A 27,169-nucleotide genomic window follows, 5' to 3' on the forward strand; every position below is an offset into this window, starting at 1 on the left:
TACGCCCACTTTACCCTATTATAAATAAAAGAGTCTGAACTATTAGGATCATACTGACTGCTACATTCATAATCTACTGGTTCTCTGCCTTGCAAAAGACCTAAACATGTACATTACAACACTGAAAGGTTTCACAAATGATTTTTCCTCCACTTTTGATTGCAGGTAATTCGTGGTTCAGAGTGCACTGACAATAGTAACATTATGGATCAGCAGGTCTGATAAGCAGTAAATCCCTGTTAATGTTTACTGCATGTAGCACTTCAAAGAAAGTTTTGAAATCGACAGCAATTACTGTTTTAGGGTACGTTCACACGTACAGTATGTGTTGTATATTTTTGCTGCATATTTTGTGCAGCTGATTTTGCTACCCATTGACTTCAATATATGCCACTACAAGCAGACACACTGAAGCGATGTTCGACAAACTGAAGCATGCGCGGTGTACTCGCACACATCACGGTCACTCCCTCTGTTCCATTTGCTAGGCCGAGAGCTGTCGCGATGTGCGAGTATAATGAGCATGCATGCGGAGACTCGCACCTTGCAGTGTGTCTACTCATAGAGGTGTATTGCCACTCCAAGCAGGCACATGTAAAAGCACCATACAGCAGTCCTTCAGCGGCGGATCCGCAACGTAAAATCCGCTGTGAATCCGCTCATGTGAACGTATCTTAAGGGTACGTTCATAAGTGCATATTTACTGCTGCAGATCTGCTTCTGCAGATTTTGCTACCCACTCAATTCAATGGGTAGCAAAATCTGCTAAAGCAGATCTGCAGCAAAAAGTGCACACGTGTGAACGTACAATTAGGGTCTATTCACATGTACATTATCCTGTGCAGATTTGATGCGCAGGATTTTCTGCTGCAGATTTCAATGTAAACTAAATGACTGGCACAGCTTCTAATCTGTAGTTACAAATCCTGCGCATCAAATTTGCACAAGATACTGTGTACATCAGTATAGACTCTTAGGATATGTTCACACCTGCGTATTCTCTGCTGCAGATCTGCTTCTGCAAATTTTACTGCCCATTGACTTGCAGAAGCAGATCTGCAACAGAAAATACACATTTGTGAACATACCCTTAGGGTGTATTCACACGTACAATATCCTGCGCATATTTGGTGCACAGGATTTGATGCTGCAGATTTGATGCTGTGTTCAGTTATTTAGTTTACATTGACATCGACACAATAAAATCCTACACATCAAATTCTGCCCATCAAATATGCACAGGATACTGTAAAAACACTAGAAATGCTTTGGTTTTCCACTTCTGGTTTTAAAGCATTTACATATTCCCTTTTATTCCTCTATTCTTCCCTTCTCTGGAATTTAGCAAGACCTTATTATGTAAGTACAGTGGTTTATACTGTTGGCCCTTTCTGGGCTCTATAGCACCTGACAAGGAACAATGGCACAGCTATGTCATATTCCAGGTCATTCTTACTGATATTACAAGGTATGATCGTAGAAACCCAGGGGTTCGTGGCGTATTTACACTGCAGTATCAAGTGGCAGTGTAATGATACCGGAGCAAAGTCATCCCAAGTGACATGTGCTTTGCAGAGAGAAGCAGTTTGAAACTGAGCATGAATGCATTTAAAATACATAATTCCTTTAAATTCCTTACATTTAGGAATAGTGGGGAAGTTGACCAGTTGCCTATAGCAACCAATCCGAATGCTTCTTTTATTTTTAGAGGCCATTTTAAAAGTTAAAGAAGCGATCTGATTGGTTGCAAGGGCAGCTAGTCAGCTTTTCCTCTGCACAAGTTTTGATAATTGATGACACTTTAGGGTGAACTAAAGGGGCATTCCAACCGTCAACAGTTACCACTCATCCACAGACACCTACTTTACTTATTCTGTACCACCTGTGGAGTTGTATGAAGTAACAGCACAAATTTTCAACTGCAGCTTCATACAACTTTTTTTCAATACAGATGTGTTAGTGGGGAGGGACAGGGGACTGCGGTTCCCCATTCTAGTGATCAGTGGGGGGTCCCAGTATTTGGACCTATGCTGGAGATAGGTGCTAAATATCAATGGCCAGAATAGCCCTTTAATAAAACCTCTCTCTTTCGGCATATATACATATAAAACGCAATGTGTACATGTGTGTGCACACATTGCAGCATCTTGAGCATTTTACAACATATGTGTTTTGATGTGGATAGTTTTGTGGACCATACTATATGGAATCTCAGATTTCCATTTTCTTTGAGTAATCATCCTCCAGCATGACCGGTTTGGCGGTGGGTCAGTAATGGTGTGGGGTAGCATTTTTTGGGGGTCGCACAGCCCTCCATGTGCTTGCCAAAGGTAGCCTGACTGCCATTAGGTACCAAGATGAGATTGAGAACCTCAGACCCCTTGTGAGACCATATGCTGGTGCGGTTGGTCCTGGGTTAATCCTAATGCAAGACAATGCTAGACCTCATGTGGCTGGAGTGTGTCAGCAGTTCCTGCAAGAGGAAGGCATTGATGCTATGGACTGGCCCGCCTGTTCCCCAGACATTAATCCGATTGAGCACATCTGGGACATCATGTCTCGCTCCATCCACCAACGCCACGTTGCACCACAGACTGTCCAGGAGTTGGCGGATGCTTTAGTCCAGGTCTGGGAGGCCATCCCTCAGGAGACAACCTCATCAGGAGCATGCCCAAGCGTTGTAGGGAGGTCATACGGGTGCGTGGAGGCCACACAAACACTACTGAGCCTCATTTTGACTTGTTTTAAGGACATTAAATCAAAGTTGGATCAGCCTGTAATGTGGTTTTCCACTTTGATTTTGAGTGTGACTCCATATCCAGACCTCCATGGGTTGATAAATTTGATTACCATTGATAGTTTTTGTGTGATTTTGTTGCCAGCACATTCAGCACATGTAAAGACGAAAGTATTTCATACGATCAGTTCGTTCATTCAGATCTAGGATGTGTTATCTCAGTGTTCCTTTTATTTTTTTGAGTAGTGTATTTCCAGCCTTTTTTTTTTTTTTTTCGGCTCAAGAAAGAAAACATAATTTTTGCCCGATACAGCCACATCACAGGTGCTTCAACCACAATCTCTTCTTCACAGCTCAACCCTATCTTACTCCACAAGTTCAACGTCTCCAGGTGAATGTGTCTGTCCGGCTTGCAAGCCAAGCGCCCTCCCACCAGCCTTGCCCCCTTCTATTTACGGCCTACAATCTCTTCATCACAGCTCAGCTTCATCTGAGGATGGGATATGAGGATGGAATTTGAGGATGAGGACAGGATATGAGGTTAGCATATGTGGACGGCACATGGGGTCGGGATATAAGGACAAGATATGAGAATGGCATATGAGGACAGGATATGAGGTTGGCATATGTGGACGGGATATGAGGTCAGGATATGAGGACGGGATATGAGAATGGGATATAAAGATAAGAGCGTCATTGTTGCTTTTCTCCTCCCACAAGGTTTAGGAAGGAAGTGAACAACGCTGGGTACTTAGTTAGTTTCATATAAATTATATATAAAGTTACCCATTTCATAAAATTCTAGATAATGCATTTTTACTGGGGCTCCTACCTAATGCACAATAAGGATCACAGGATGTAAAAAAAAACTATGCATATTTCTGGGACAAAAGGTTTAATGCCATTTGTCCATTTAATCACTGCTTAGATACGATGGCCATGGGCCATAACACAAAGTAGGTTCGGAGACCAATGTTCTGAAGATGTAAGGTTGGCCTTTCATTGCATGATACTGTTCAGTACCTTCTGTTGAAGCTCCACCCCAAATGCTGTATTAACATATAGTATAACAAATGTTGCCTAAATAACAACATTATCTACCATGCACTATAAATTTACTGTACTATGCCTGAGTAACAGTGCCACACCATTTCATAAATACTATAATTTACAAAACAGTACTTTAAAATCACTATATAATGCTGCTGTACAGTAAAAGTTTCCCTGTCATTGGAAAAAAAAAACTTTTGACATTTCAGAAAGACTGATTCTCCATAGAACGAGCAGAACGAGGCATGCAATGAAAGGCTTCACTCCCTGGCTCACAGCGATCTCCATCCAGTAAAGGCCCCCATAGACATATTATGGAGCATATCTAGTGAAGCTGGATGGAGATTGTTGGGAGTGAGGAAGTAAAGTGCTGGGGTCTCAGCACTGAGTCATTGGGGGTCTCAGCACGGAGACCCTTATCGATGTGACATGTCAAAAGTTTTTATTTTTTTAATTTTTTTATTACATGGACACTAACATCAAGAGTCATGGTGGTCCCCAAAAGGCCAGCTCTGATTGCATGCACATTATGTGGTTTCAGATGTAATCCATACAGTAGAAAAGGAAAGATATTAGCTAAAGGAACCAGAGAGATCATTGCATTTATTCACCCACCTACACAAGAATTCTGGAATTATATAGATTGCTACTGACAATTTCACAAAAATCTAAACGTCATATATTATCTAATATACACATAAAATGCATTTCTGGCATCATAAAACATAAGGTTGTTCCATTAAATACAAGGGATATATAAAGGTCGACCTACCCGTTACTATTTTGTTTTATAACAAGATTTGGCACCAGGTGTTGCTGGGTCTTATTTGAAATTACTTTGTGGCTTTTACTGACTTGAAATGATTTAAGCCAAGAAGTACACATTGTACAATAACCATACATGCATCAACTTCACTGATCACAGTATAGAAATGGCAGCGTTCTACAGACATTTACCTTTATGAATTAACTGGAAAGGAGTGGGAGAAATATTGGACACATTCACAACAAGCAGATGTCAGGTGACTTACATATCCAGGACTTATATCCAAAAATACTTCAGGGTATTCTTTATCCTCAGGATCCCCCTGTGATCTCTGTCTATGCACAACCTGCTCCATGTCCTCAGAGTTATAAGGAAGTGGTTACCGTAAATAAGAGCTGCTTTAGTGACAGCGTTGAAAAGAAAGGGGAGGGCAGAAACCACTCAAAGGTAGAATGAGGAAGGAATAAGACAATTATGTACCAGCTGTACAAGAAATCAAGATTCAGAAAAATGACTCTTACCCTGATGGATCTGGTTGCCCATTATTCAATGGAACAACACAGGTGCGAGCTATCCAAGTAATAACAGCTGATCCCTGGATCCCAGTGATCAGCTGATGGCCAAGAAGGTAATAAACAACATTTTTTTTCTACTTAAGACTGTTCACACGGCGGAACTTCTGCTCAAATTCTGTTCTGCAAAACTTGCTGCGGAATGTTTGCAGTATTTGGGTACGTTCACACGAGTGGACTCACAGTGTATTTTACGCTGCAGATCCACAGCTGAAGGACCGCTGCATGGTGGCTTTATATGTGCCTGCTCGTAGTGGCAATACACTGATATGAGCAGACACACTGAAGCGTTGTGCGAGTCGCCACGCATGCGCGGTGTACTCGCACACATTGCGGCAGCTCCCCCTGCTCTATGAGCTTGGCCGAGAGCAGCAGCGATGTGCGAGTATAAATACGTGATGCGACTCGCACATCGCAGTGTGTCTGCTCATAGCGGCATATTGCCACTCGGAGCAGGCACATGTAAAGGCACCATGCAGGGATCCTTCAGCGGCGGACTTGCAGCATAAAATACGCTGTGGGTCCACTCGTGTAAATGTACCCTGTGAGTGGAAATTGAGAAGAATTCTCTGTGGCATTTCTGTGTGAATTCAATAAGATCCTGCCCGGAATTCTGCAAAATTTAGGTCTTCTATTTTTTGAAGAATCCGGAAAGCAGAATTTCCATGACGGACAGCGAATTCCTCATTCAATTTAATGGGCAGTAAATTTTGCAGAATTTCCTCTCTCAGCTGGACAACACCTTCTCTAAAGCAGGGAACAAAAGAGCATTTTGACAGGTTCACAATAATGTATGTGATTGTGAAAGACACTGGGGAAGATTTATCATAACTTGTCCAGAGGAAAATTTGCTGAGTTGCCCATAGCAACCAATCAGATCACTTCTTTCATTTTTCAGAGGCCTTTTCAAAAATGAAAGAAGGGATCTGATTGGTTGCTATGGGCAACTCAACAACTTTGTCTCTGGACAGGTTTTGATAAATCTCCCCCCCCCCCCCCCTTTCCTTACATCAATATATTACAATATTACCTTGGGTTGTGATTTAGATGAGGGATCATCACTCTCTTCATTTGAATCAAAATCTGCTGAGGGTGCTACTGCCTGTCAGAAGAATAACAAATACAATGCCATAAGGTTAATAACTTCATTACAGGGAATTTCAAAACACAGCATCAGTTTTACTGCTTATGATAAGAAACTTTGTAATAACTAAACTTTTTCCCTGAACTCCAACACAACCTGTAACCCCTTACCCACAATAGAAGCTGTCACGGTGCCGGCTGGCAGGTAGTGGATCCTCTGTGCCAGAGAGGGATGGCGAGGACCGCGCTAGTGGACCGGTTCTAAGTCACTACAGGTTTTCACCAGAGCCCGCCGCAAAGCGGGATGGTCTTGCTGCGGCGGTAGTGACCAGGTCGTATCCACTAGCAACGGCTCACCTCTCTGGCTGCTGAAGATGCTGAAGATAGGCGCGGTACAATGGAGTAGGCAGAAGCAAGGTCGGACGTAGCAGAAGGTCGGGGGCAGGCGGCAAGGATCGTAGTCAGGGGCAACGGCAGGAGGTCAGGAACACGGACTAGGAACAGACAAGGAATGCTTTCACTAGGCACAAGTGCAACAAGATCCGGCAAGGGAGTGCAGGGGAAGTGAGGTAATATAGGGAAGTGCACAGGTGATTACCAATTAAGCTAATTGGGAAGATTGGGCCAGGCACCATCATTGGTGCACTGGCCCTTTAAATCGCAGAGACCCGGCGCGCGCGCGCCCTAGGGAGCGGGGCCGCGCGCGCCGGGACAGGACCGAGGGAGAGCGAGTCAGGTACGGGGACCGGGGTGCGCATCGCGAGCGGGCGCTACCCGCATCGCGAATCGCACCCCGGCTGAAGGCGGGACCGCAGCGCACCCGGTCAGTGGATCTGACCGGGGCGCTGCAACAACGAAGATGAGGCGAGCGCTCCGGGGAGGAACGGGGACCCGGAGCGCTCGGCGTAACAGTACCCCCCCCCTTGGGTCTCCCCCTCTTCTTGGGGCCAAAGAACCTGAAAAAAAACTCAATTTTTCCGTGAAGAGGTCCGATGCAAATTAGGAGGGGTTCAGTGTGGAAACGTACAAGACAGTCCAATCTTTTATTGTAAAAACAATAGATGTAGAGGGGTCTGGCGAGACTGGTCACAGGAACGTAGAACCTGTTGATGAGAGAGGCCAAAAAAAATTTTCCTGCAGATCCGGAATCCAAGAAGAGCATAGTAGAGAAGGAGAAGGTAGAGGCAGATATCCGCACAGGCACAGTAAGGCGTGGAGAAGCAGAGTTGACATCAAGAACTGTGTCACCTTCGTGCGGAGTCAGCGTGCGTCTTTCCAGGCGGGGAGGACGGATAGGACAATCCTTCAGGAAGTGTTCGGTACCGGCATAGTACAGGCAAAGATTCTCCATGCGGCGTCGTGTCCTCTCTTGAGGTGTCAAGCAAGACCGGTCAACATGCATAGCCTCCGCGGCGGGAAGCACAGGAACAGATTGCAGAGGACCAGAGGAGAGAGGAGCCGGAGAGAAAAAACGCTTCGTGCGAACAAAGTCCATATCCAGGCGGAGCTCCAGACGCCATCCGGAAGAACGCATGTCAATGCGAGTGGCTAGATGAATGAGTTCATGTAGGTCAGCAGGAGTCTCTCGTGCGGCCAGAACATCTTTAATGTTGCTGGATAGGCCTTTTTTAAAGGTCGCGCAGAGAGTCTCACTATTCCAGGACAACTCGTAAGCAAGAGCACGGAACTGAATGGCGTACTCGCCAACGGAAGAAACACCCTGGGCCAGGTTCAGCAGGGCAATCTCGGCTGAAGAAGCTCGGGCAGGTTCCTCAAAGACACTTCGAATTTCCGAGAAGAAGGAGTGTACAGAGGCAGTGACGGGGTCATTGCGGTCCCAGAGCGGTGCGGCCCATGACAGGGCTTTTCCAGACAGAAGGCAGAACACGAAAGCCACCTTAGACCTTTCAGTAGGAAACTGGTCCGACATCATCTCCAAGTGCTGGGAACATTGCGAAAGAAAGCCATGGCAATACTTAGAGTCCCCATTAAATTTGTCCGGCAAGGACAGGCGGAGGCTAGGAGTGGCCACTCGCTGCGGAAGGGGTGCAGGAGCTGGCGGAGGAGATGATTGCTGAAGAAGTTGCGAATGTTGGCGCACTTCCGACAGCTGGTGGGTTAGAAGGGCGACCTGTCGGGCGATATCAGAGGCAACTGGCAGGGGATGTTGGTGCAAAATGGTGGACACTTCCGACAGCTGGTGGGTTAGATGGGCGATCTGTCGGGCGATATCAGAGACAACTGGCAGGGGAACCTCAGCGGGATCCATGGCCGGATCTACTGTCACGGTGCCGGCTGGCAGGTAGTGGATCCTCTGTGCCAGAGAGGGATGGCGAGGACCGCGCTAGTGGACCGGTTCTAAGTCACTACAGGTTTTCACCAGAGCCCGCCGCAAAGCGGGATGGTCTTGCTGCGGCGGTAGTGACCAGGTCGTATCCACTAGCAACGGCTCACCTCTCTGGCTGCTGAAGATGCTGAAGATAGGCGCGGTACAATGGAGTAGGCAGAAGCAAGGTCGGACGTAGCAGAAGGTCGGGGGCAGGCGGCAAGGATCGTAGTCAGGGGCAACGGCAGGAGGTCAGGAACACGGACTAGGAACAGACAAGGAATGCTTTCACTAGGCACAAGTGCAACAAGATCCGGCAAGGGAGTGCAGGGGAAGTGAGGTAATATAGGGAAGTGCACAGGTGATTACCAATTAAGCTAATTGGGAAGATTGGGCCAGGCACCATCATTGGTGCACTGGCCCTTTAAATCGCAGAGACCCGGCGCGCGCGCGCCCTAGGGAGCGGGGCCGCGCGCGCCGGGACAGGACCGAGGGAGAGCGAGTCAGGTACGGGGACCGGGGTGCGCATCGCGAGCGGGCGCTACCCGCATCGCGAATCGCACCCCGGCTGAAGGCGGGACCGCAGCGCACCCGGTCAGTGGATCTGACCGGGGCGCTGCAACAACGAAGATGAGGCGAGCGCTCCGGGGAGGAACGGGGACCCGGAGCGCTCGGCGTAACAGAAGCCTGCAGAACAAAATAAAATATACAATATAATGGCCAGAAATAGTGTTGCTCCTCATATACACACACACAGGACAGCTTAGGTCGAGTTCCCATCAGCCTTGTGCTCTGTTCAGAGGAGCTCCACTGGCTAAGGCTAAATTCACACTACTTCATTTTGACGGGGCGCATTGGGCAACAGCGGGTCCGTCGGGCGCCGCTGTTTTTCAGCGGGAGTAGCGGGAGAAAAAGATGACTATTTTTTCTCCCGCTATGATTCCCGGTGGCTCCGACAGCCGACACACTACCGTGTGACAACGGTAGTGTGAAAGGGGCCTAAGTCCATTAAAACTACTGCAAGCAGTAATATTTTTCTCTGCTCAACTTCAGCGGTACAACGGAAAACTGAGAGAAACCCGGGGAATCCCATTCAAGGTCAATGGAAAAGGACTGTTGTGCTCTCACCAGTTCAGGGTCCGTTCAGCGCAAATAAGAAAAAAAAATAACTGCCATTGAATGGGACAGATCACAATGCTGATGTGAACTTATCCTGAAAAGACATATGACAGTAGAAAAAATGCCTAGGGCAAGAAAAAGTTAGCCCTAGGCTTTCATTTTGTAAACGGTCTTTGATTGTTATGTTGTTCTCTGAGCAGTAAACTGTTAAATGTCACTATCACTTACAAAACCTTTTGCCATGTCATACAGACATGCCAAAAGTTATTATTAGTTGGGGTCTTGGTGTTCACACCCATATAGTTGACTAAAACGAGACAGGAGAAGTACACAACTGACCGCTTCTCTCCCTGTGTCGATCTCATAGACATACTATTGAGTCCGTCTTATGCAGTTCTTGTTTTAGTGAAGTAGGGGTGTGAACCCCAAGACCCCATCCAATCAAAATCAAGATTTTGTAGGTGACAGTGATACTTTAACGGAGAGATTTATCAAAACTTTTCAAGGCCTTTTCAAAAAATTTAAGAAGTGATCTGATTGGTTGTTATGGGCAACTCAGCAACTTTTCCTCTAGACAGGTTTTGATTAATCTCCCCCTATGAGTCTATTCACTTGTGTGCTACACCAGATTCAAAATGCACATGATGAACAATTGGATCCATTGTGGTTCTGACATGGTTTCCATCATTTTTACATTATTCACTTGTTTAACCCCTTTACTCAACAGCCTGTTTTGACCTTAAAGGGGTACTCCGGTGGAAAACTTTTTTATTTAAATCAACTAGTGCCAGAAAGTTAAACAGATTTGTAAATTACTTCTATTAAAAAATCTTAACCCTTCCAGTACTTATTAGCTGCTGAATACTACAGAGGAAATTATTTTCTTTTTGGAACACAGTGCTCTCTGCTGACATCTCTGTCCATTTTAAGAACTGTAGGAGAAAATCCCATAGCAAACATATGCTGCTCTGGGCAGTTCCTAAAATGGACAGATGTCAACAGAGAGCACTGTGCTCGTGATTCAGCAGAGAGTACTGTGTTCTAAAAAGAAAAGAATTTCCTCAGTAGTATTCAGAAGCTAATAAGTACTGGAAGGATTAAGATTTTTTAATAGAAGTAATTTACAAATCTGTTTAACTTTCTGGCACCAGTTGATTAAAAAAAAAAAAAAAACGTTTTCTACCGGAGTACACCTTTAACCCCTTAAGGACGCAGGACGTTCTCATACGTTTCCATTTCCGAGTCCTTAAGGACACATGACGTATGAGAACGTCATGTGTTTTACCGGCCCCCCGCAACCATCTGGAGCGGAGCCGGTGCCCGATGCCTGCTGAAATCGTTCAGCAGGCATTGGGGCATATCGCCCAGGGGGGTCATTATGACCCCCCATGTCGGCGATGGCCGCAGATCGTTGAACAATTCAGTCCAGCGATCTGCGGCGGATTCCGGGTCAATCGGGTCTCCAGTGACCCGGTGACCCAGAATTATTGGCCAGAGACGGCCCCGAACAGCCAGAGCCAGCAGGGGTGAGGTGGCACTGGTGCCACCTCACGATCGCCCTGATTCGTCAGCCGGATTACCGGCCGACCAATCAGGGCGCCTACTGCGGGTGTCACTCCCGCAACCCGCTCCGCCCCTCTTCCGGAGGACGTGAGCGGGTGCGGGACGTGCACCCCGGGTGCTGGGGACCCCGATCCCCGGCGTCCCTGTTGGGATCGGGGCCCCAGGAGCAGCGGCGGCGGCGGCGACGACGACGAGGGACTGACCTGTGCGGCGAGGATCGTTGGAGGTGAGTGACAGCCTCCTGCTGTTGCTTAGCAACAGCTCCCAGCATGCAAAAAGGGCATGCTGGGAGCTGTAGTTATGCAACAGCAGGAGGCAGACCACCACAACTCCCAGCATTCCCTTATGGGCATGCTGGGACTTGTAGTTTTGCAACAGCTGGAGGCACATTCTTTCTATGGAAAAGTGTACCTTCAGCTGTTGTATAACTACAACTCCCAGCTTGCACAATCAGCTAAAGTGCATGCTGGGAGTTGTAGTGGTGCATCTGGTGGTTGCATAGCTACAACTCCCAGCATGCCCGTTGGCTGTCGGTGACTGCTGAGAGTTGTAGTTTTGCAACAGCTTAAGGCACACTGAGTTAAGTAGCAAACCAGTGTGTCTCCAGCTGTTGCATAACTACAATCCCCAGCATCCCCAGCCAAAGTAGTATGCCTCCAGCTGTTGCATAACTACAACACCCAGCATGCCCTTCCGCTGTCCGTACATGCTGGGGGTTGTAGCTTTTGCAACAGCTGAAGGCACACTGGTTGCAAAACACTGATTTTGTTACCAAACTCGGTGTTTCACAACCAGTGTGCCTCCAGCTGTTGCAAAACTACAACTCCCAGCATGCACTGATAGACCGTACATGCTGGGAGTTGTAGTTTTGCAACAGCTGGATGTCCCCCCCCCCCCCCCAATGTGAATGTACAGGGTACACTCACATGGGCGGAGGATTACAGTAAGTATCCGGCTGCAAGTTTGAGGTGCGGCAAAATTTCTGCCGCAGCTCAAACTGCCAGCGAGAAACTACTGTGAACCCCCGCCCGTGCGACTGTACCCTAAAAACACTACACTACACTAACACACAATAAAATAAAAAGTAAAAAACACTACATATACACATACCCCTACACAGCCCCCCTCCCCTCCCCAATAAAATGAAAAACGTCTGGTACGCCACTGTTTCCAAAACGGAGCCTCCAGCGGTTGCAAAACTACAACTCCCAGCATGCACTGATAGACCGTACATGCTGGGAGTTGTAGTTTTGCAACAGCTGGATGTCCCCCCCCCCCCCCCCCCCCAATGTGAACGTACAGGGTACACTCACATGGGCGGAGGAATACAGTAAGTATCCGGCTGCAAGTTTGAGCTGCGTCAAATTTTCTGCCGCAGCTCAAACTGCCAGCGAGAAACTACTGTGAACCCCCGCCCATGTGACTGTACCCTAAAAACACTACACTACACTAACACAAAATAAAATAAAAAGTAAAAAACACTACATATACACATACCCCTATACAACCCCCCTCCCCTCCCCAATAAAAATGAAAAACGTCTGGTACGCCACTGTTTCCAAAACGGAGCCTCCAGCTGTTGCAAAACAACTACTCCCAGTATTGCCAGATAGCCGTTGACTGTCTAGGCATGCTGGGAGTTTTACAACAGCTGGAGGCACCCTGTTTGGGAATCACTGGCGTAGAATACCCCTATGTCCACCCCTATGCAAGTCCCTAATTTAGGCCTCAAATGCGCATGGCGCTCTCACTTTGGAGCCCTGTCGTATTTCAAGGCAACAGTTTAGGGCCACATATGGGGTATCGCCGTACTCGGGAGAAATTTTGGGGGGTATTTTCTGCTATTACCCTTTTTAAAAATGTAACATTTTTGGGAAAACAAGCATTTTAGGTAAAAAAAATATATATTTTTTTACATATGCAAAAGTCGTGAAACACCTGTAGGGTATTAAGGTTCAAATTACCCCTTGTTACGTTCCCCGATGGGTCTAGTTTCCAAAATGGTATGCCATGTGGTTTTTTTTTTCGCTGTCCTGGCACCATAGGGGCTTCCTAAATGCGGCATGCCCCCAGAGCAAAATTCGCTTTCAAAAAGCCAAATGTGACTCCTTCTCTTCTGAGACCTGTAGTGCGCCAGCAGAGCACTTTTCACCCCCATATGGGGTGTTTTCTGAATCGGGAGAAATTGGGCTTCAAATTTTGGGGGGTATTTTCTGCTATTACCCTTTTTAAAATTGTAAAAATTTTGGGAAACCAAGCATTTTAGGTAAAAAAAATATATTTTTTTACATATGCAAAAGTCGTGAAACACCTGTAGGGTATTAAGGTTCACATTACCCCTTGTTACGTTCCCCGAGGGGTCTAGTTTCCAAAATGGTATGCCATGTGTTTTTTTTTTTTGCTGTTCTGGCACCATAGGGGCTTCCTAAATGCGGCATGCCCCCAGAGCAAAATTTACTTTCAAAAAGCCAAATGTGACTCCTTCTCTTCTGAGACCTGTAGTGCGCTAGCAGAGAACTTTTCACCCCCATATGGGGTGTTTTCTGAATCGGGAGAAATTGGGCTTCAAATTTTGGGGGGGAATTTTCCGCTATTACCCTTTTTAAAAATGTAAACATTTTGGGAAAACAAGCATTTTAGGTAAAAAAAATTATTTTTTTTTACATATGCAAAAGTCGTGAAACACCTGTAGGGCATTAAGGTTCACGTTACCCCTTTTTACGTTCCCCGAGGGGTCTAGTTTCCAAAATGGTATGCCATGTGGGTTTTTTTTGCTGTTCTGGCACCATAGGGGCTTCCTAAATTCGGCATACCCCCAGAGCAAAATTTGCTTTCAAAAAGCCAAATGTGACTCCTTCTCTTCTGAGACCTGTAGTGCGCCAGCAGAGCACTTTTCAACCCCATGCGAGGTGTTTTCTGTATCGGGAGAAATTGGGCTTCAAATTTTGGGGGGTATTTTCTGCTATTACCCTTTTTAAAAATGTAAAATTTTTGGGAAACCAAGCATTTTAGGTAAAAAATATATATATTTTTTACATATGCAAAAGTCGTGAATCACCTGTAGGGTATTAAGGTTCACTTTACCCCTTGTTACGTTCCCTGAGGGGTCTAGTTTCCAAAATGGTATGCCATGTGTTTTTTTTTTTTTTGCTGTCCTGGCACCATAGGGGCTTCCTAAATGCGGCATGCCCCCCAAAAACCATTTGTCGCTCCTTCCCTTCTGAGCCCTCTACTGCGCCCGCCGAACAATTAACATAGACATATGAGGTATGTGCTTACTCGAGAGAAATTGGGTTTCAAATACAAGTAAAAATTTTCTCCTTTTTACCCCTTGCAAAAATTCAAAAATTGGGTCTACAAGAACATGGGAGTGTAAAAAATGAAGATTTTGAATTTTCTCCTTCACTTTGCTGCTATTCCTGTGAAACACCTAAAGGGTTAATACACTTACTGAATGTCATTTTGAATACTTTCGGGGGTGTAGTTTTTATAATGGGGTCTTTTATGGGGTATTTCTAATATGAAGACCCTTCAAATCACTTCAAAACTGAACTGGTCCCTGAAAAATAGTGAGTTTGAAAATTTTGTGAAAAATTTCAAAATTGCTGCTGAACTTTGAAGCCCTCTGGTGTCTTCCAAAAGTAAAAACTCATAAATTTTATGATGCAAACATAAAGTAGACATATTTTATATGTGAACCCAAAAAAATATATTTTGAATATCCATTTTCCTTACAAGCAGAGAGCTTCAAAGTTAGAAAAATGCAAAATTTTCATTTTTTTCATCAAATTTTGGGATTTTTCACCAAGAAAGGATGCAAGTTACCATAAAATTTTACCACTAAGTTAAAGTAGAATATGTCACGAAAAAACAATCTCGGAATCAGAATGATAACTAAAAGCATTTCAGAGTTATTAATGTTTAAAGTGACAGTGGTCAGAATTGCAAAAAACGCTCCGGTCCTTAAGGTGTAAAATGGCCTGGTCCTTAAGGGGTTAATGGCCAAGACAAATTTTCAAAATCTGACATGCGTCCACTTATTTGGTAATAACTTTGGAACACTTTTACTTATGAAAGCAATTCTGAGATAGTTTTTTCATGACATATTGTACTTTACAGTAGTGGTAAATTTTGATTGATATATTTAGCAATTTTTGAAAAAAAAATTGCGGAAAAAATGAAAAATGTGCATTAATCGAGATTGGATATTTTCTGCTCGTACGATACTCATGCCGCACCAAATTAATGATTGTTTCACATCTACAATATGTCTACTTTATGTTCCCATTATTTGAGAAACATTCTTTTACTTTTTTTAGAATGTTAGAAGGTTTATAAATTTAGTACCAATTTTCCAGATTTTCAAGAAAATTGCAAAATCTGATTTTTCAGGGACCAGTTCAGCTCTGAAGTGGAATTGAGGGGCCTGTATGTTAGATACCCCCATAAATCACCCCATTTTATAAACTGCACCCCTTAGGCTTGTGGTACCTTGGGGGATGTAGGGTATGGGGAGTGTAGCCGTGCGGGTATTAAAGGGTGCTTGTTAACCCTTGCTATTCGTGACGCCAGGGTGAGGGCTCCTCAATAAAGCTTTTCCTACCGCCGCCCTTCCCAGGAACGATAGGGAGGTAGATGATATAGGTTTGAGGTAGATAGTGATAATGGATTGTCCACAACCGGAAAGCTTCTGTAAACAGCGTTAACTTTACTGAAGATTTTCTGTACACTTCATTAACATAACAGTCTCTTATCAATACAACAGCTTCCTTTTGGAGATTGACAATGGTTGGGACTTTAGCTTTAAAAGTCTTTAGTCTATTGCGCTGTTCCACTGGATTCGGGACGATTAGTTGCGGTCCAGTAGTCACCCTAGCATTAGCAGGGATTAGAGTACAACTCACGATTTTTGGTTCTGCTGAGGCCGTAGGTTTTGACGCCTAGCGTGTCTTTGAAAGTTGCGTAGCACCGTACTGTTAGCCCGGCATCCACGAGAGCAGCAACCCAAGAGAGCGAAAATTGGACGCAGCTCCCTTATATGGGCAGGGGCTGGACTAACGCTAATTGGTCCAAACGGATGTCAATCACCTTTACAGAGATTTGTGGGTAACACGTGACCCAAGGACCTCCTAAGGTCCTACAACATACCATAGAGGTTACTAACATGGTCACATGACCGAAGGTCCTGAGACGCTGAACAAGGTAAGTACTATGCATTTCTATACATTTCTATACAATATAGATATAATTATTAATATATACATTTATGAACATAGACTTAAGGAGAGGCAACTAGGGGCTGTCCCACCTGAGGAACCCTACCTGAACGTAGTTACTCTGACTTTGGGGACCTCTACACTAGGTACTGGATGCAATACGTTACCGGGACACCACAGGCGTTTCACAGAAATAAAAGCAAAGAGGAGGAAGAATTTTAACATTTAATTTTTTTGTAGATTTTTCATTCTAATCCATTTTTTCTGTAGCACAGTGGGTGTTGACAAAGAAAAAAAAAAAAAAGATTTATTCCCTGAATTCTGACGTACTTAGAAATATCCCATATGTGGTCTTTGTGCGCTACATGTCTCTCACACAGGCCTCAGACATGAAGGCGTGCTGTGTGGATTCTGGGGCATCCTTTTAGTTTAGGATATTTTGTTGGCATCATATAAAATTCCAGGGGCCTTGGGGTGCAAAAAAGTTTTTGGGAGACAAGTTGACGCTTTCATTGGTACCATTCTGGGGTACCTGTGACACTCTGATCGTTTTTTATTTTAATGAGGTGGTATACATTAAAAAAATCGATTCTGTGGTTGCTTTTTATTTAACATTTTTTAGGTCGTTCCTCATGCGGTATAAATGACATGTTAATTTTACTCTGCAGGTTGATACAATTATGGCGATACCAAATTTACATACTTTTTTATTTTAGTTTATTTATGGCATAAAAACTATTTAAAAAAAAAATGATGTTTGTAAGTCGCCGCATTCTGTGAGCTGTAACTTTTAAATTTTTAATCACTGACGCAATGGTGTGAGGACTCTTTTTTTTTGTGGGACATGTTTATGTATTTGGGGGGCTATTTTGGGGGGTGTATTATACAAATACATAATTTATTTTCTTATTTTTTCACATTTTTCTTTTATCTTTCATATTTATTTTATTTTATTTTTTCGCTTTTTTTTTTGTTTCCACTTTTTTCACACTTAATTTTTTTTTTTTACTAATATACACATAATTCAATGGAGTACACATCTGTACTCCATTGAATTATGCCTATGTCTGTCAGTACTGACAGGCATAGGATAGATCAGTCCCTAGCCAAAGGCTGTCTGGACATGCTGGGAGTTGTAGTTTTGCAACATCTGGAGGGTCACAGTTTGGAGACCACTGTTACAGTGGTGCCCAAACGGTAGCCCTCCAGATGTTGCCAAACTACAACTCTCAGCATGCCTAGACTGCCCAGGCATGCTGGGAGTTGTAGTTCTGTAACATCTGTCCCTTCAGATTTTGCAATTTTCATGACATTTTTGAAAATTGCTGCTCTACTTTGAAGCCCTCTAATTTTTTCAAAAAGCAAAAATATGTCCATTTTATGATTCCAACATAAAGTGGACATATTGTATTTGTGAATAAAAATAACATTTATTGGGAATATCCATTTTCCTTACAAGTAGAGAGCTTCAAAGTTAGAAAAATGCTAAATTTTCATGAAATTTGGGGATTTTTCACCAAAAAAGTAACGCCGAAAATTTACCACCAAAATAAAGTAGAATATGTCATGAAAAAACTATCTCAGAATCAGAATATTCGGTAAAAGCATTTTCGATGTTATTAATTCGTAAGTGACGGTGGTCAGAATTGCGAAAAAGGGCTCAGTCCTTAAGGTGAAAAAGGCTTGCGTCCTTAGGGGGTTAAAAAAAAATTCAGACTTTTGCGTCCCTGTTGGCTGTCATAAATGGCTGAAAGGGCCTTGCACTTAATTTTACACCTGCAAAATGTTACTAAATGTCAATTAGCAACCATTTTCCATTAAATTAATCACAACTCAATAACCAAAAAATAGCCTTTTTTAGATATTTTTTTCCAGCCATAAACAACCATTTTATGGTTAAAAAAAATACTGTGTCCACAACTGATGAATATGCCCGATTGTTTGCACTAGTTTGTAAATTGGCACAGTATGCAAATTTGTCTGCATCAAACACATCTACTATATGGACAAAATTACTAAACACATACACATTGAGGGAAATTTATCAAGCCATTTAGACTGCTTTTTCGTCTAACTTTGTTGCATGAAAAGTCGCAGACTGACCCCATGCAACATTTTCTGTGACATTTTATTTAGAACATTTACGTGTCATTACCATGAAGTGTTCTTATTTAGAGCACTTTGTGCAGTCAGGTCACTGATTTATCATGTGCGACTTTTTGTAAAATGACACTCAAATGTCGCACAGGCCAGATTTAGAAGTTATCACAGGGCAGGTCAACCCTGTCCTATAGAACTATCGAAATAGCTCTAGTCGACAATGTATTAAGGTCCGTGCAACATTTGATAGAATTGTCACATGGCCGCCACTTCTCTGCAACCTTTAGCCAGAATGAAGTAGAACAGTTTATGGGGATACATCAAAGTCCGTGCACCATTTGATAAACTTGGCACACGTCTGCCACTTTCTTCACAACATTTGTGCTCTAAACTAGTTCAAAACTCACACCGGTCTTTGTAAATGTCCATTATTTCCTCTATAAAAGCTTTCAGTATAACCTATTCTAAATCCATAGGCATTATTATGAAATATTGCAAGCCTTACATCACCAAGCACAATGCGAAGCATCAGATGGAGTGGTGTAATGCACACCCCCACCGGACCCCATGACAAGCTGGTGGCAGTGGCACCACTCCTTTAAATGATGGCATTGTGCTTGGTAATGTAAGGTTTGCATGCAGCTGCCATGAAGCGCCACGTGGGACACAATTTTTGTACTACACAAACGCAATATAATGCAGAAAAACGCAATATAATGCACACCGACGGTAACTGTAATCCCAAAAATATATCTTTATTACATATAAATATTATAAAACGCAGACAATACAGTTAAAACCAATTAAAAAAGGCCCAAATGGCCACTGCACAAACGAGGGAGGGGGGACCCCCTCTGAGGAAGTTGCTGACGGGCAACGGAACGCGTGGGGTCTCTAGGGGGGCACCTGCCGTACTACTCCTCCATCTATTGTCCTCCACTACCAGTCCCCTGTGCTATATATTAAGGATACTCAGGTTGTATATACATTATCAGTGTTGTGGGGACAGGACTGTATTGATTTAACATTCTTGTTGTATGATAGGTTGATAACCTGTTTATTTGTGGAGGCAGGTGCCCTGGGTGGGGTTTCTCCCCCTCTTTTTGTTAGGGGGTCTCCCCCCCCCCCCCCCCCCCCCTCATTTGTGCAGTGGCCATTTGGGCCTTTTTAAATTGGTTTTAACTGTATTGTCTGCCTTTTGTAATATTTATTTGTAATAAAGATATATTTTTTTGATTACAGTTACCGTGGGTGTGCATTATATTGCGTATTTCTTTCTCTTTTTCTGTGTAGTTATTGTTGTTTGGTACGCTTAATAGCACCCCTTTGTATATGATGCTGAGCCCGCCTGTCTTTTATATACACAATTTTTGTACTGACTTTAATGTCTGATGAACTATGGAGTAACTGAATCAGCCAAGAGTTTGTGACTTTTATACACTATGCTCTTCAGTACTTGGTCACTCCACTTTGTAACTATAGGTGGTCTCCACTTTATGGCTGTGGTTGCTAAACACTTCCACATTTTAATAATACCACAGACAGTTGATGATGAAAGATCTAGGAGGAAACTGACTTGTTGCAGCAATGACTCCTATAATAGTGCCACGCTGGAATTCACTGAGCTCTTTAGAATGACCCACTCTATTACAAATGTTTGTATAGGCGACTATATTGGTAGGTGCTTGATTTTATATACCTATGGCAATGGGACTGATTGACACATCTAAATTAATTACTATTATTGTCTGCAAACCTTTAGTAAAAATGGAAGCAAAAAATACTCACAAGTCCTGAGGTTTTAGACCTCCTTGGTGGCTTCCATGTTTTTTCTCTGGTCTCTATGTTAATAAAGAAATTCCTGCCTGTGATTGGGTCAACATGATATTCCCAGTTGTCCACTATGTGGACAGGAGAACACATAGGGCTGGGAGGAGCGCCTTTCCTCTGCTTCATCTCTTCCAAGTTGCAGTAGATTGGTGTAGTATCCTGCATTGTGCTAGCCAGGCTCACCTATACAGAACAGAAAGCATAAAATTATGTAGCCAAAACGTGTAATTCACCTACACATCTAAAATGTAAACCAGACAATTATTATGTATTAGTAATGAATTAGTATGTATTAGTAATGATGTCTAGTAAACTTTCTATACTACATACACAGTGGCATACATAGAAGGAGGAGGCCCATACCAAATATAGGAATGGTACTCCTATAGTGGCATCTTATTTTTCCCCCAACAACCCCCAAGGACAGAAAGGTTTCCATATTAATTTGCTGACAATGCAATTCCCTGGAGAGAGGAGTTCTGGGCAGTTTCTTTCCAATAGAAAAATGAAATAGGGCCAACCAGGATGGGCCCACTCTCTCTCAGAGCCCAATAGCAGCCACATGGTCTTCCACTCTTGTATCCACAGAAATTCTGGTGGCTTGTTCATAAACAATTTGTGCAGGTTCATCTACATTGAATTCATGACAATATATTGGAGTATAAAACGTCCGGAATATATGAAGAGGCCCCTAATTTCCCCCCAAAAACCCTGGAAAAGTTATTGACTCGACTATAAGCCTGTCAATCCCTTCAGTGGTCTTCAACCTGCGGACCTCCAGATGATGCAAGACTACAACTCCCAGCATGCCCGGACAGCTATCGGCTGTCCGGTCATGCTGGGAGTTGTAGTTTTGAAACATCTGGAGGTCCGCCGGTTGAAGACCACTGCCGGGCCTTTGTCATCATCCAGACCCCCCTTTTGTTTTCTACTCACCTTCCCAGTTTCTCGGTGGGAAGGAAGGGTGAGCTGGTCCGGGCCGTCCATATTCGACCACCTATGCTGCAGGGACCGTCCGGTGGGGAGGGTTAGTCGTTCCGGGCTGTCCATCTTCCCCGGGAGACCCTCTTCTCAGCTCCGGGCCGGCCCCGAACTAGTGACTTTGCCTTGACGACGAAGTGCAGGGACATTCATGCGTCACTGCGCGTCATCCTCAAGGCAACGTCACTAGTCCGGGGCCAGCCCAGAGCGGAGAAGAGGGTCTCCCGGTGAAGATGGACAGCCCGGAACGACTAACCCTCCCCACCGGACGGTCCCTGCAGCACAGATGGCCAAGACCAGCTCACCCTTCCTTCCCACCGAAGGGAGGTAAGTAGAAAACAAAAGGGGGGGGTCTGGATGATGATGAAGGCCGCAGTGGTCTTCAACCTGCAGACCTCCAGATGTTTCAAAACTACTGGAGCTGATGGCTGTCCAGGCATGCTGGGAGTTGTAGTTTTGCAACATCTGGAGGTCCGCAGGATGAAAACCACAGGAACTTCCAGGGATTGCACAGGCGGAGATGGACGGCCGGGACCATCCCCTCACAGCTAAAGCCAGAAACGTTTTTTTGTTCACTCGAGTATAAGCCGAGGGGGGGCTTTTTCAGCACGAAAAATCGTGCTGAAAAACTCGCTTATACTCGAGTATATACGGTAAGCAGGGTCTGGTTTACAACCAAGAAGGGGTTGAAATGTGAGGGCAAGTGAGGGGGTGTGCAAGCCTTTGGCACTTGAGCAGCTTAGCCCCCTCTCCTTGACATTTGGACATAAAATTCCAATCTGAAACACATGACATATTATCTACACTGGTAAGAATTGGGATCTTCTCTGAAAGAAAATGTGGTTATCTATTAAATGCTGGGCTATCCAATAGGAAAAAACCCCTTTATAGCCATATAGGATGGTATAACAAATTTTTCCTTAGAGTATTATATTTAATATTCATAATGAATTGTTAGCTATATCTTTTCTTGGCACAGACATGTTAGTATAGAGTTCTTTTCATTTAAAATCAGTGAAATGGTTTTATATAAACAAAGTGTCAGGTAGAGGCACATGCCGCTGTACAGGCATGCCTGTAGATTTGCAAACTTCAGCTTATGAACCAAACAATTTGCTTGACAGGCTTTGTGCTGTGTGTAGTATGGGATGCATATTCGGGGCACTTGAGGTGATTGGCCTCACCTTAAGGGCCCTTATTGCTCAGTTGCATATATGAAAAAACACAAACTGTTCAGTTTACAACAGATGTTTGCCTATCTAAGAGCTGTATTACACAGCCCAACCCCATGCCCAATACGAGCATCAATTTCCAGCTGATGGCTGGGACTATTACACAGGGACCTGTGTAAAAGGACCCCATAGGTATGCCTGCGATGGTGCTGTTAACTTACATAGCACTGATTGTAGATACACTCTGTAAAAAAGAAAGTGTAATTGAGTATAATAGATGATTAAGAAAGTCAATGGACTTGAGTAACAAAGAGGGACATTTATCAATGTTTGCTTATGTATTCTTTTTTTTAGTAATTTTTTCCTAACTTTTTTTTTTGCTTATGTGTGACTTATTTATCAACTGGTTTCAGCCTGTTGATGATTTTCTTTCACGTAAGCAATTTTTCCTTTTTTACTTTGGTAGTAGCTTTTTCTGCTCCATGTTTGAGCTGGAGTAAATTTAGTCAATTTTTAACCTTGTTGCGACTTTTTTTTCCGCAGTTGCGACTGTCGCAGTTGATAAATACCCGACTAAAGCAAATCCATTTTGAAAAATTTACTACGTAAGCAAGTTTGAATTTTCTTGTTCTTCATGCAAATGGTCGCACGAAAACACACGTAGTCGCCGTTGCGACAATTTTGCGACAATTATAGTAAAGAAAACCTTACTAAACCCGTTGATAAATGTCCATCAATATGAATAGTAATAAAATAACTAGGAAAATAAAATATATCAGTCCTCAGTACACTAACTCTTCAAAGAGTTATATGGTAACGTCAGGGAATGCCAAGAAAGGAAATCGATACGATATACCAAAAAATATACATTTATTATATGTACCTCAATATATAAACATGAGATATGGATATCAAGTGACAATTAAAATACAATTTAAAAAATAGTAGTATTAATAATGTGCCTTACGTGGGGCCCCACGTTGGCACCTAAAAATAGTAATACAGAACGGATGCTACTAAATTGCTTGGTAAAACCGTTATGTTAATATTATCAGTAGGTATCCATATGGTCACCAATTCACACAAGGAATGGAAAAATTACACCACTGAAGAAGGGGTGTTAATTTGCCATACCCCGAAACGCGTCTGGTATTTGATTTGGAAGTCAGATCCCACTGAACTATATTCATACTTAGCACCTATCCTGGTGCGTCTTTTACCCGCTAACATCTATGAGGACTTATTCACATTAATGCCTCAGGAAAGAATTGCTCCATATCCACCTAGGATTACTGACCGTATGCTGACCGTCTGTTGAATAATCCTATTGGAAAAGATAAAGACTCTAATATCTGCTCAAAACAAGCGTTCACCACAAAACAGTCAGCTGACCTGCAATCAGCTGACTGCTGACGTCAGACGCCGCCGAAAAACACGCTGACCGGCCGAACACCGCTATCCTCGTAGCTCGCTGAGGGAAACGTGGCCGTGCATCGCCACCCCAGCTCGAGCGTGACACAGCCAGCTAGACCGTAGGAGCGGTGAGTGGCACGAAAGTGCCGACAATTTCATTCACAGCTATTACTCTCCATATCAATACAGCATTAATACAGCAATCATAGAGAGTACAGCATACGGAAATACTGATACAGTATACCTAATACCATCCCTAAGTGGATATAATTGGCAAAAAAGAAAGACTGCTTCAATATATGCGGGACATATGAATGTGGCCACTATTCACACAGGACTGTATTAAGACTGCGATTTATTGATTTATTTACAGGATAGAACATATGGTTATCACTGGAAACCCCAGTTGTTTGATACCATCAGCGCTATATTCTGTATTTATTTGTACTTTATTTGCAGGTTTCACATCACATTTATATTTGTATTTGTAGGTTGTATATTTATTTGCAGGTTGTTCCTTTCATTGTACGACAATATACTCCGTTATAGGGGACACAATTTCTCTAGGTTTCATTTGAGCCATTGTGTTTTTTCCATTCCTTGTGTGAATTGGTGACCATATGGATACCTACTGATAATATTAACATAACGGTTTTACCAAGCAATTTAGTGGCATCCGTTCTGTATTACTATTTTTAGGTGCCAACGTGGGGCCCCACGTAAGGCACATTATTAATACTACTATTTTTTAAATTGTATTTTAATTGTCACTTGATATCCATATCTCATGTTTATATATTGAGGTACATATAATAAATGTATATTTTTTGGTATATCGTATTGATTTCCTTTCTTGGCATTCCCAGACTGTTACCATATAACTCTTTGAAGAGTTAGTGCACTGAGGACTGGTAGATTTTATTTTCTTTGATTCAACTTCTTTTTTCCTCTTTGGGTGAGAGGTATCCAGTTAACCTCGTACATTTTATGTTGTAGAGCTACGCATCCACATTTCTAATAAAATAACTAGTCAAAGTTCACCCTGAGTTTACCATAATTTGTGTTATACAAAGTAAAGTTCAGGAGAAAAGGAATATATCAGACATTTCGGGAAGTTGTTTCATGGGGGTAGAATAGGCTGAGTGCAGTGTCATGTAACAGTCCCGGGCAGCAGGGAGAAGGCGGGGCCCAGGCCCATTACATGACATTACATTCAGCCTATTACCGGCCAAGGCGTGACATCGCTGCGGCCAGCGATATACACAGTGCGTAGTATCACTCACCATCCCCCCAGAAAGCGTAAGAAGACAGGCACAGGAGGACCGGGACACTGATATCGGCGCAACAGGGGAATGTCGGAAGGTTTTTGCAGCCCGGGCACAGAGGAAAAGGAATAATTTCCACTACAGTTCTCCTTTAATAGCGGTCAGCAGAACAAAGTTGTTAGGCCAACAACTTCTGCCAGACAGCTTTGATGGTGGCTTAAAGGGATACTCTGGCCCTAGTACATCTTATCTCCTACACTCACACTCGGAGCCTCCAGGGCTGTGGAGAGCTTACAAAGGTGGGTGCGGAATGACAGATTGTAGGGGTCCCAATCGGTGGGACCCCCACGATCATACATCTTATCCCCTATCCTTTGGATAGGGGATAAGATGTATTAGGGGCGGAGTACCCCTTTAACTCTCTTGAAACAAAAGCGGGCAGTTGAAATCCAACAAGACAACTATATAAGGCCTCATTCACATTGCCGTCAGACTCCCCTATTCAGAGTTCTGTCGGCAATTCTGCCAAGAGGACGGGAGTCTAGCAGAGAAACAAAATAGTGCAAGCTCTATTTTTTTCTAAGCTAAAATCTTGTAAAATTACTGGGTCACCAACGGACCTCATGCAAGTGAATGGGGGCCAGTGGGACACGGCAGTAGCCGTTTGCATCGGCTCAAAAAAAAAAAAGGAGCTGATCGGACCCTTAACGCCTGTGTGAACCTAGCCTTAAAAGTGTAAGGGTGTTCCCCATCATCTGTCGGGGAAGAGTCAGGAAGCCCCCACACACTTTAGGGTAGGGTCACACATAACAGATCCACAGCATATTTTACACTGTAAATCCGCCGATGCCCTGACCCTATAGTGTGTCTTCAGCTGTTTTCCCATCTCCGCGATGTCTGGGAGTACACAGTGTGCAGATTGCTGCAACGAGCAGGACATGGAAGGAAAACAGCTAGAGGCACACTAAAGGGTCGGGTCATTGGTGGATCCGCAACATAAAACACACTACGGATCTGTTACGTGTGACCCTACCCTAAGGCAGTCTTCCAGTTCCACAGAAAATAAATATAATTTATTTTAATTATTATTATTTATGAATTATTATTATTGAAAGCTTTATGATCTAAATTATATTGATATGATAAATTTGTAAAAAATAGAAGAAATGGAGGGAGGGGCAATTACTTTTTTTCACAGTATTCTATCTAACCATTAGGGCACACACTATAGAATTTCCAAGCAGGATTTCTTTCGGTGAAATTGTCTATACAGTTTTTTTCATTCTTATACACATGCAAAATAGGGACTCTAATATAAAGAAGTAATGTGCCAACATGTTTTTCCATACTGACTGTGGAAGCCTATAAGACAAAATGCACAGATCTGTCGAAATGTCTTCATTCTCTGAACAGTGTACTGTACAACCAAAAACTGTCTCCAAAATACAAAGACATGAGCGAATAGGTAGGTGAAGCTGGTATTATTTACATATTTATTATTACGTATTATTTACATAAATTTATTTACATGAGGTAGGCACAGTTTAAAGATCTGAAATGAGGATAACATTGCACCACATTTATATACCTGTGACTTTGCAAGGAAGTGTCACAAACAATCTTGCAGCAATTTTTATGTTTCTTGATTATTACATGTTGAAACACCAATAGTGGAATATAATAAAGGGGAACCACAACCCTCCTGATTGATTTACCCTTAATAAATGCATTAACCAGTATAACAAAACAAGTACCGTATATTTCGCCCTATAGGACGCACCGGCATATAAGACCCACCCAATTTTAAAGGTACAAAATCTAGAAAAAAAAAGATTCTGCACCCAACAGTGATCTTCAACCTGCGGACCTCCAGATGCTGCAAAACTACAACTCCCAGCATGCCCGGACAGCCGTTGGCTGTCCGGGCATGCTGGGAGTTGTAGTTTTGCAACATCTGGAGGTCCGCAGGTTGAAGA

General features: G+C 43.5%; 1 protein-coding gene across 8 annotated transcripts in view; it reads right to left on the minus strand.

Annotated features, from left to right (window-relative positions):
* The window catches only part of ARHGAP9 (Rho GTPase activating protein 9), a 166,007-nt gene that overhangs the window by 66,352 nt on the left and 72,486 nt on the right, over positions 1-27,169 (minus strand). For 6 of the 8 annotated variants that reach the window (XM_056562545.1, XM_056562542.1, XM_056562544.1 and 3 more), the window contains 2 exons: positions 20,321-20,545; positions 6,156-6,227 (listed from right to left, as the gene is read on the minus strand). In XM_056562545.1, coding sequence (XP_056418520.1) covers positions 6,156-6,227; positions 20,321-20,545 — 297 coding nt within the window. Of the gene's footprint in view, positions 1-4,818; positions 5,055-6,155; positions 6,228-9,881; positions 9,912-20,320; positions 20,546-27,169 lie in introns of those variants that run through there. The other 2 variants (XM_056562551.1, XM_056562549.1) reach the window with 2 other exon arrangements.

Source organism: Hyla sarda, chromosome 2 (assembly GCF_029499605.1).
Source record: "Hyla sarda isolate aHylSar1 chromosome 2, aHylSar1.hap1, whole genome shotgun sequence".
Lineage (NCBI taxonomy): Eukaryota > Metazoa > Chordata > Amphibia > Anura > Hylidae > Hyla > Hyla sarda.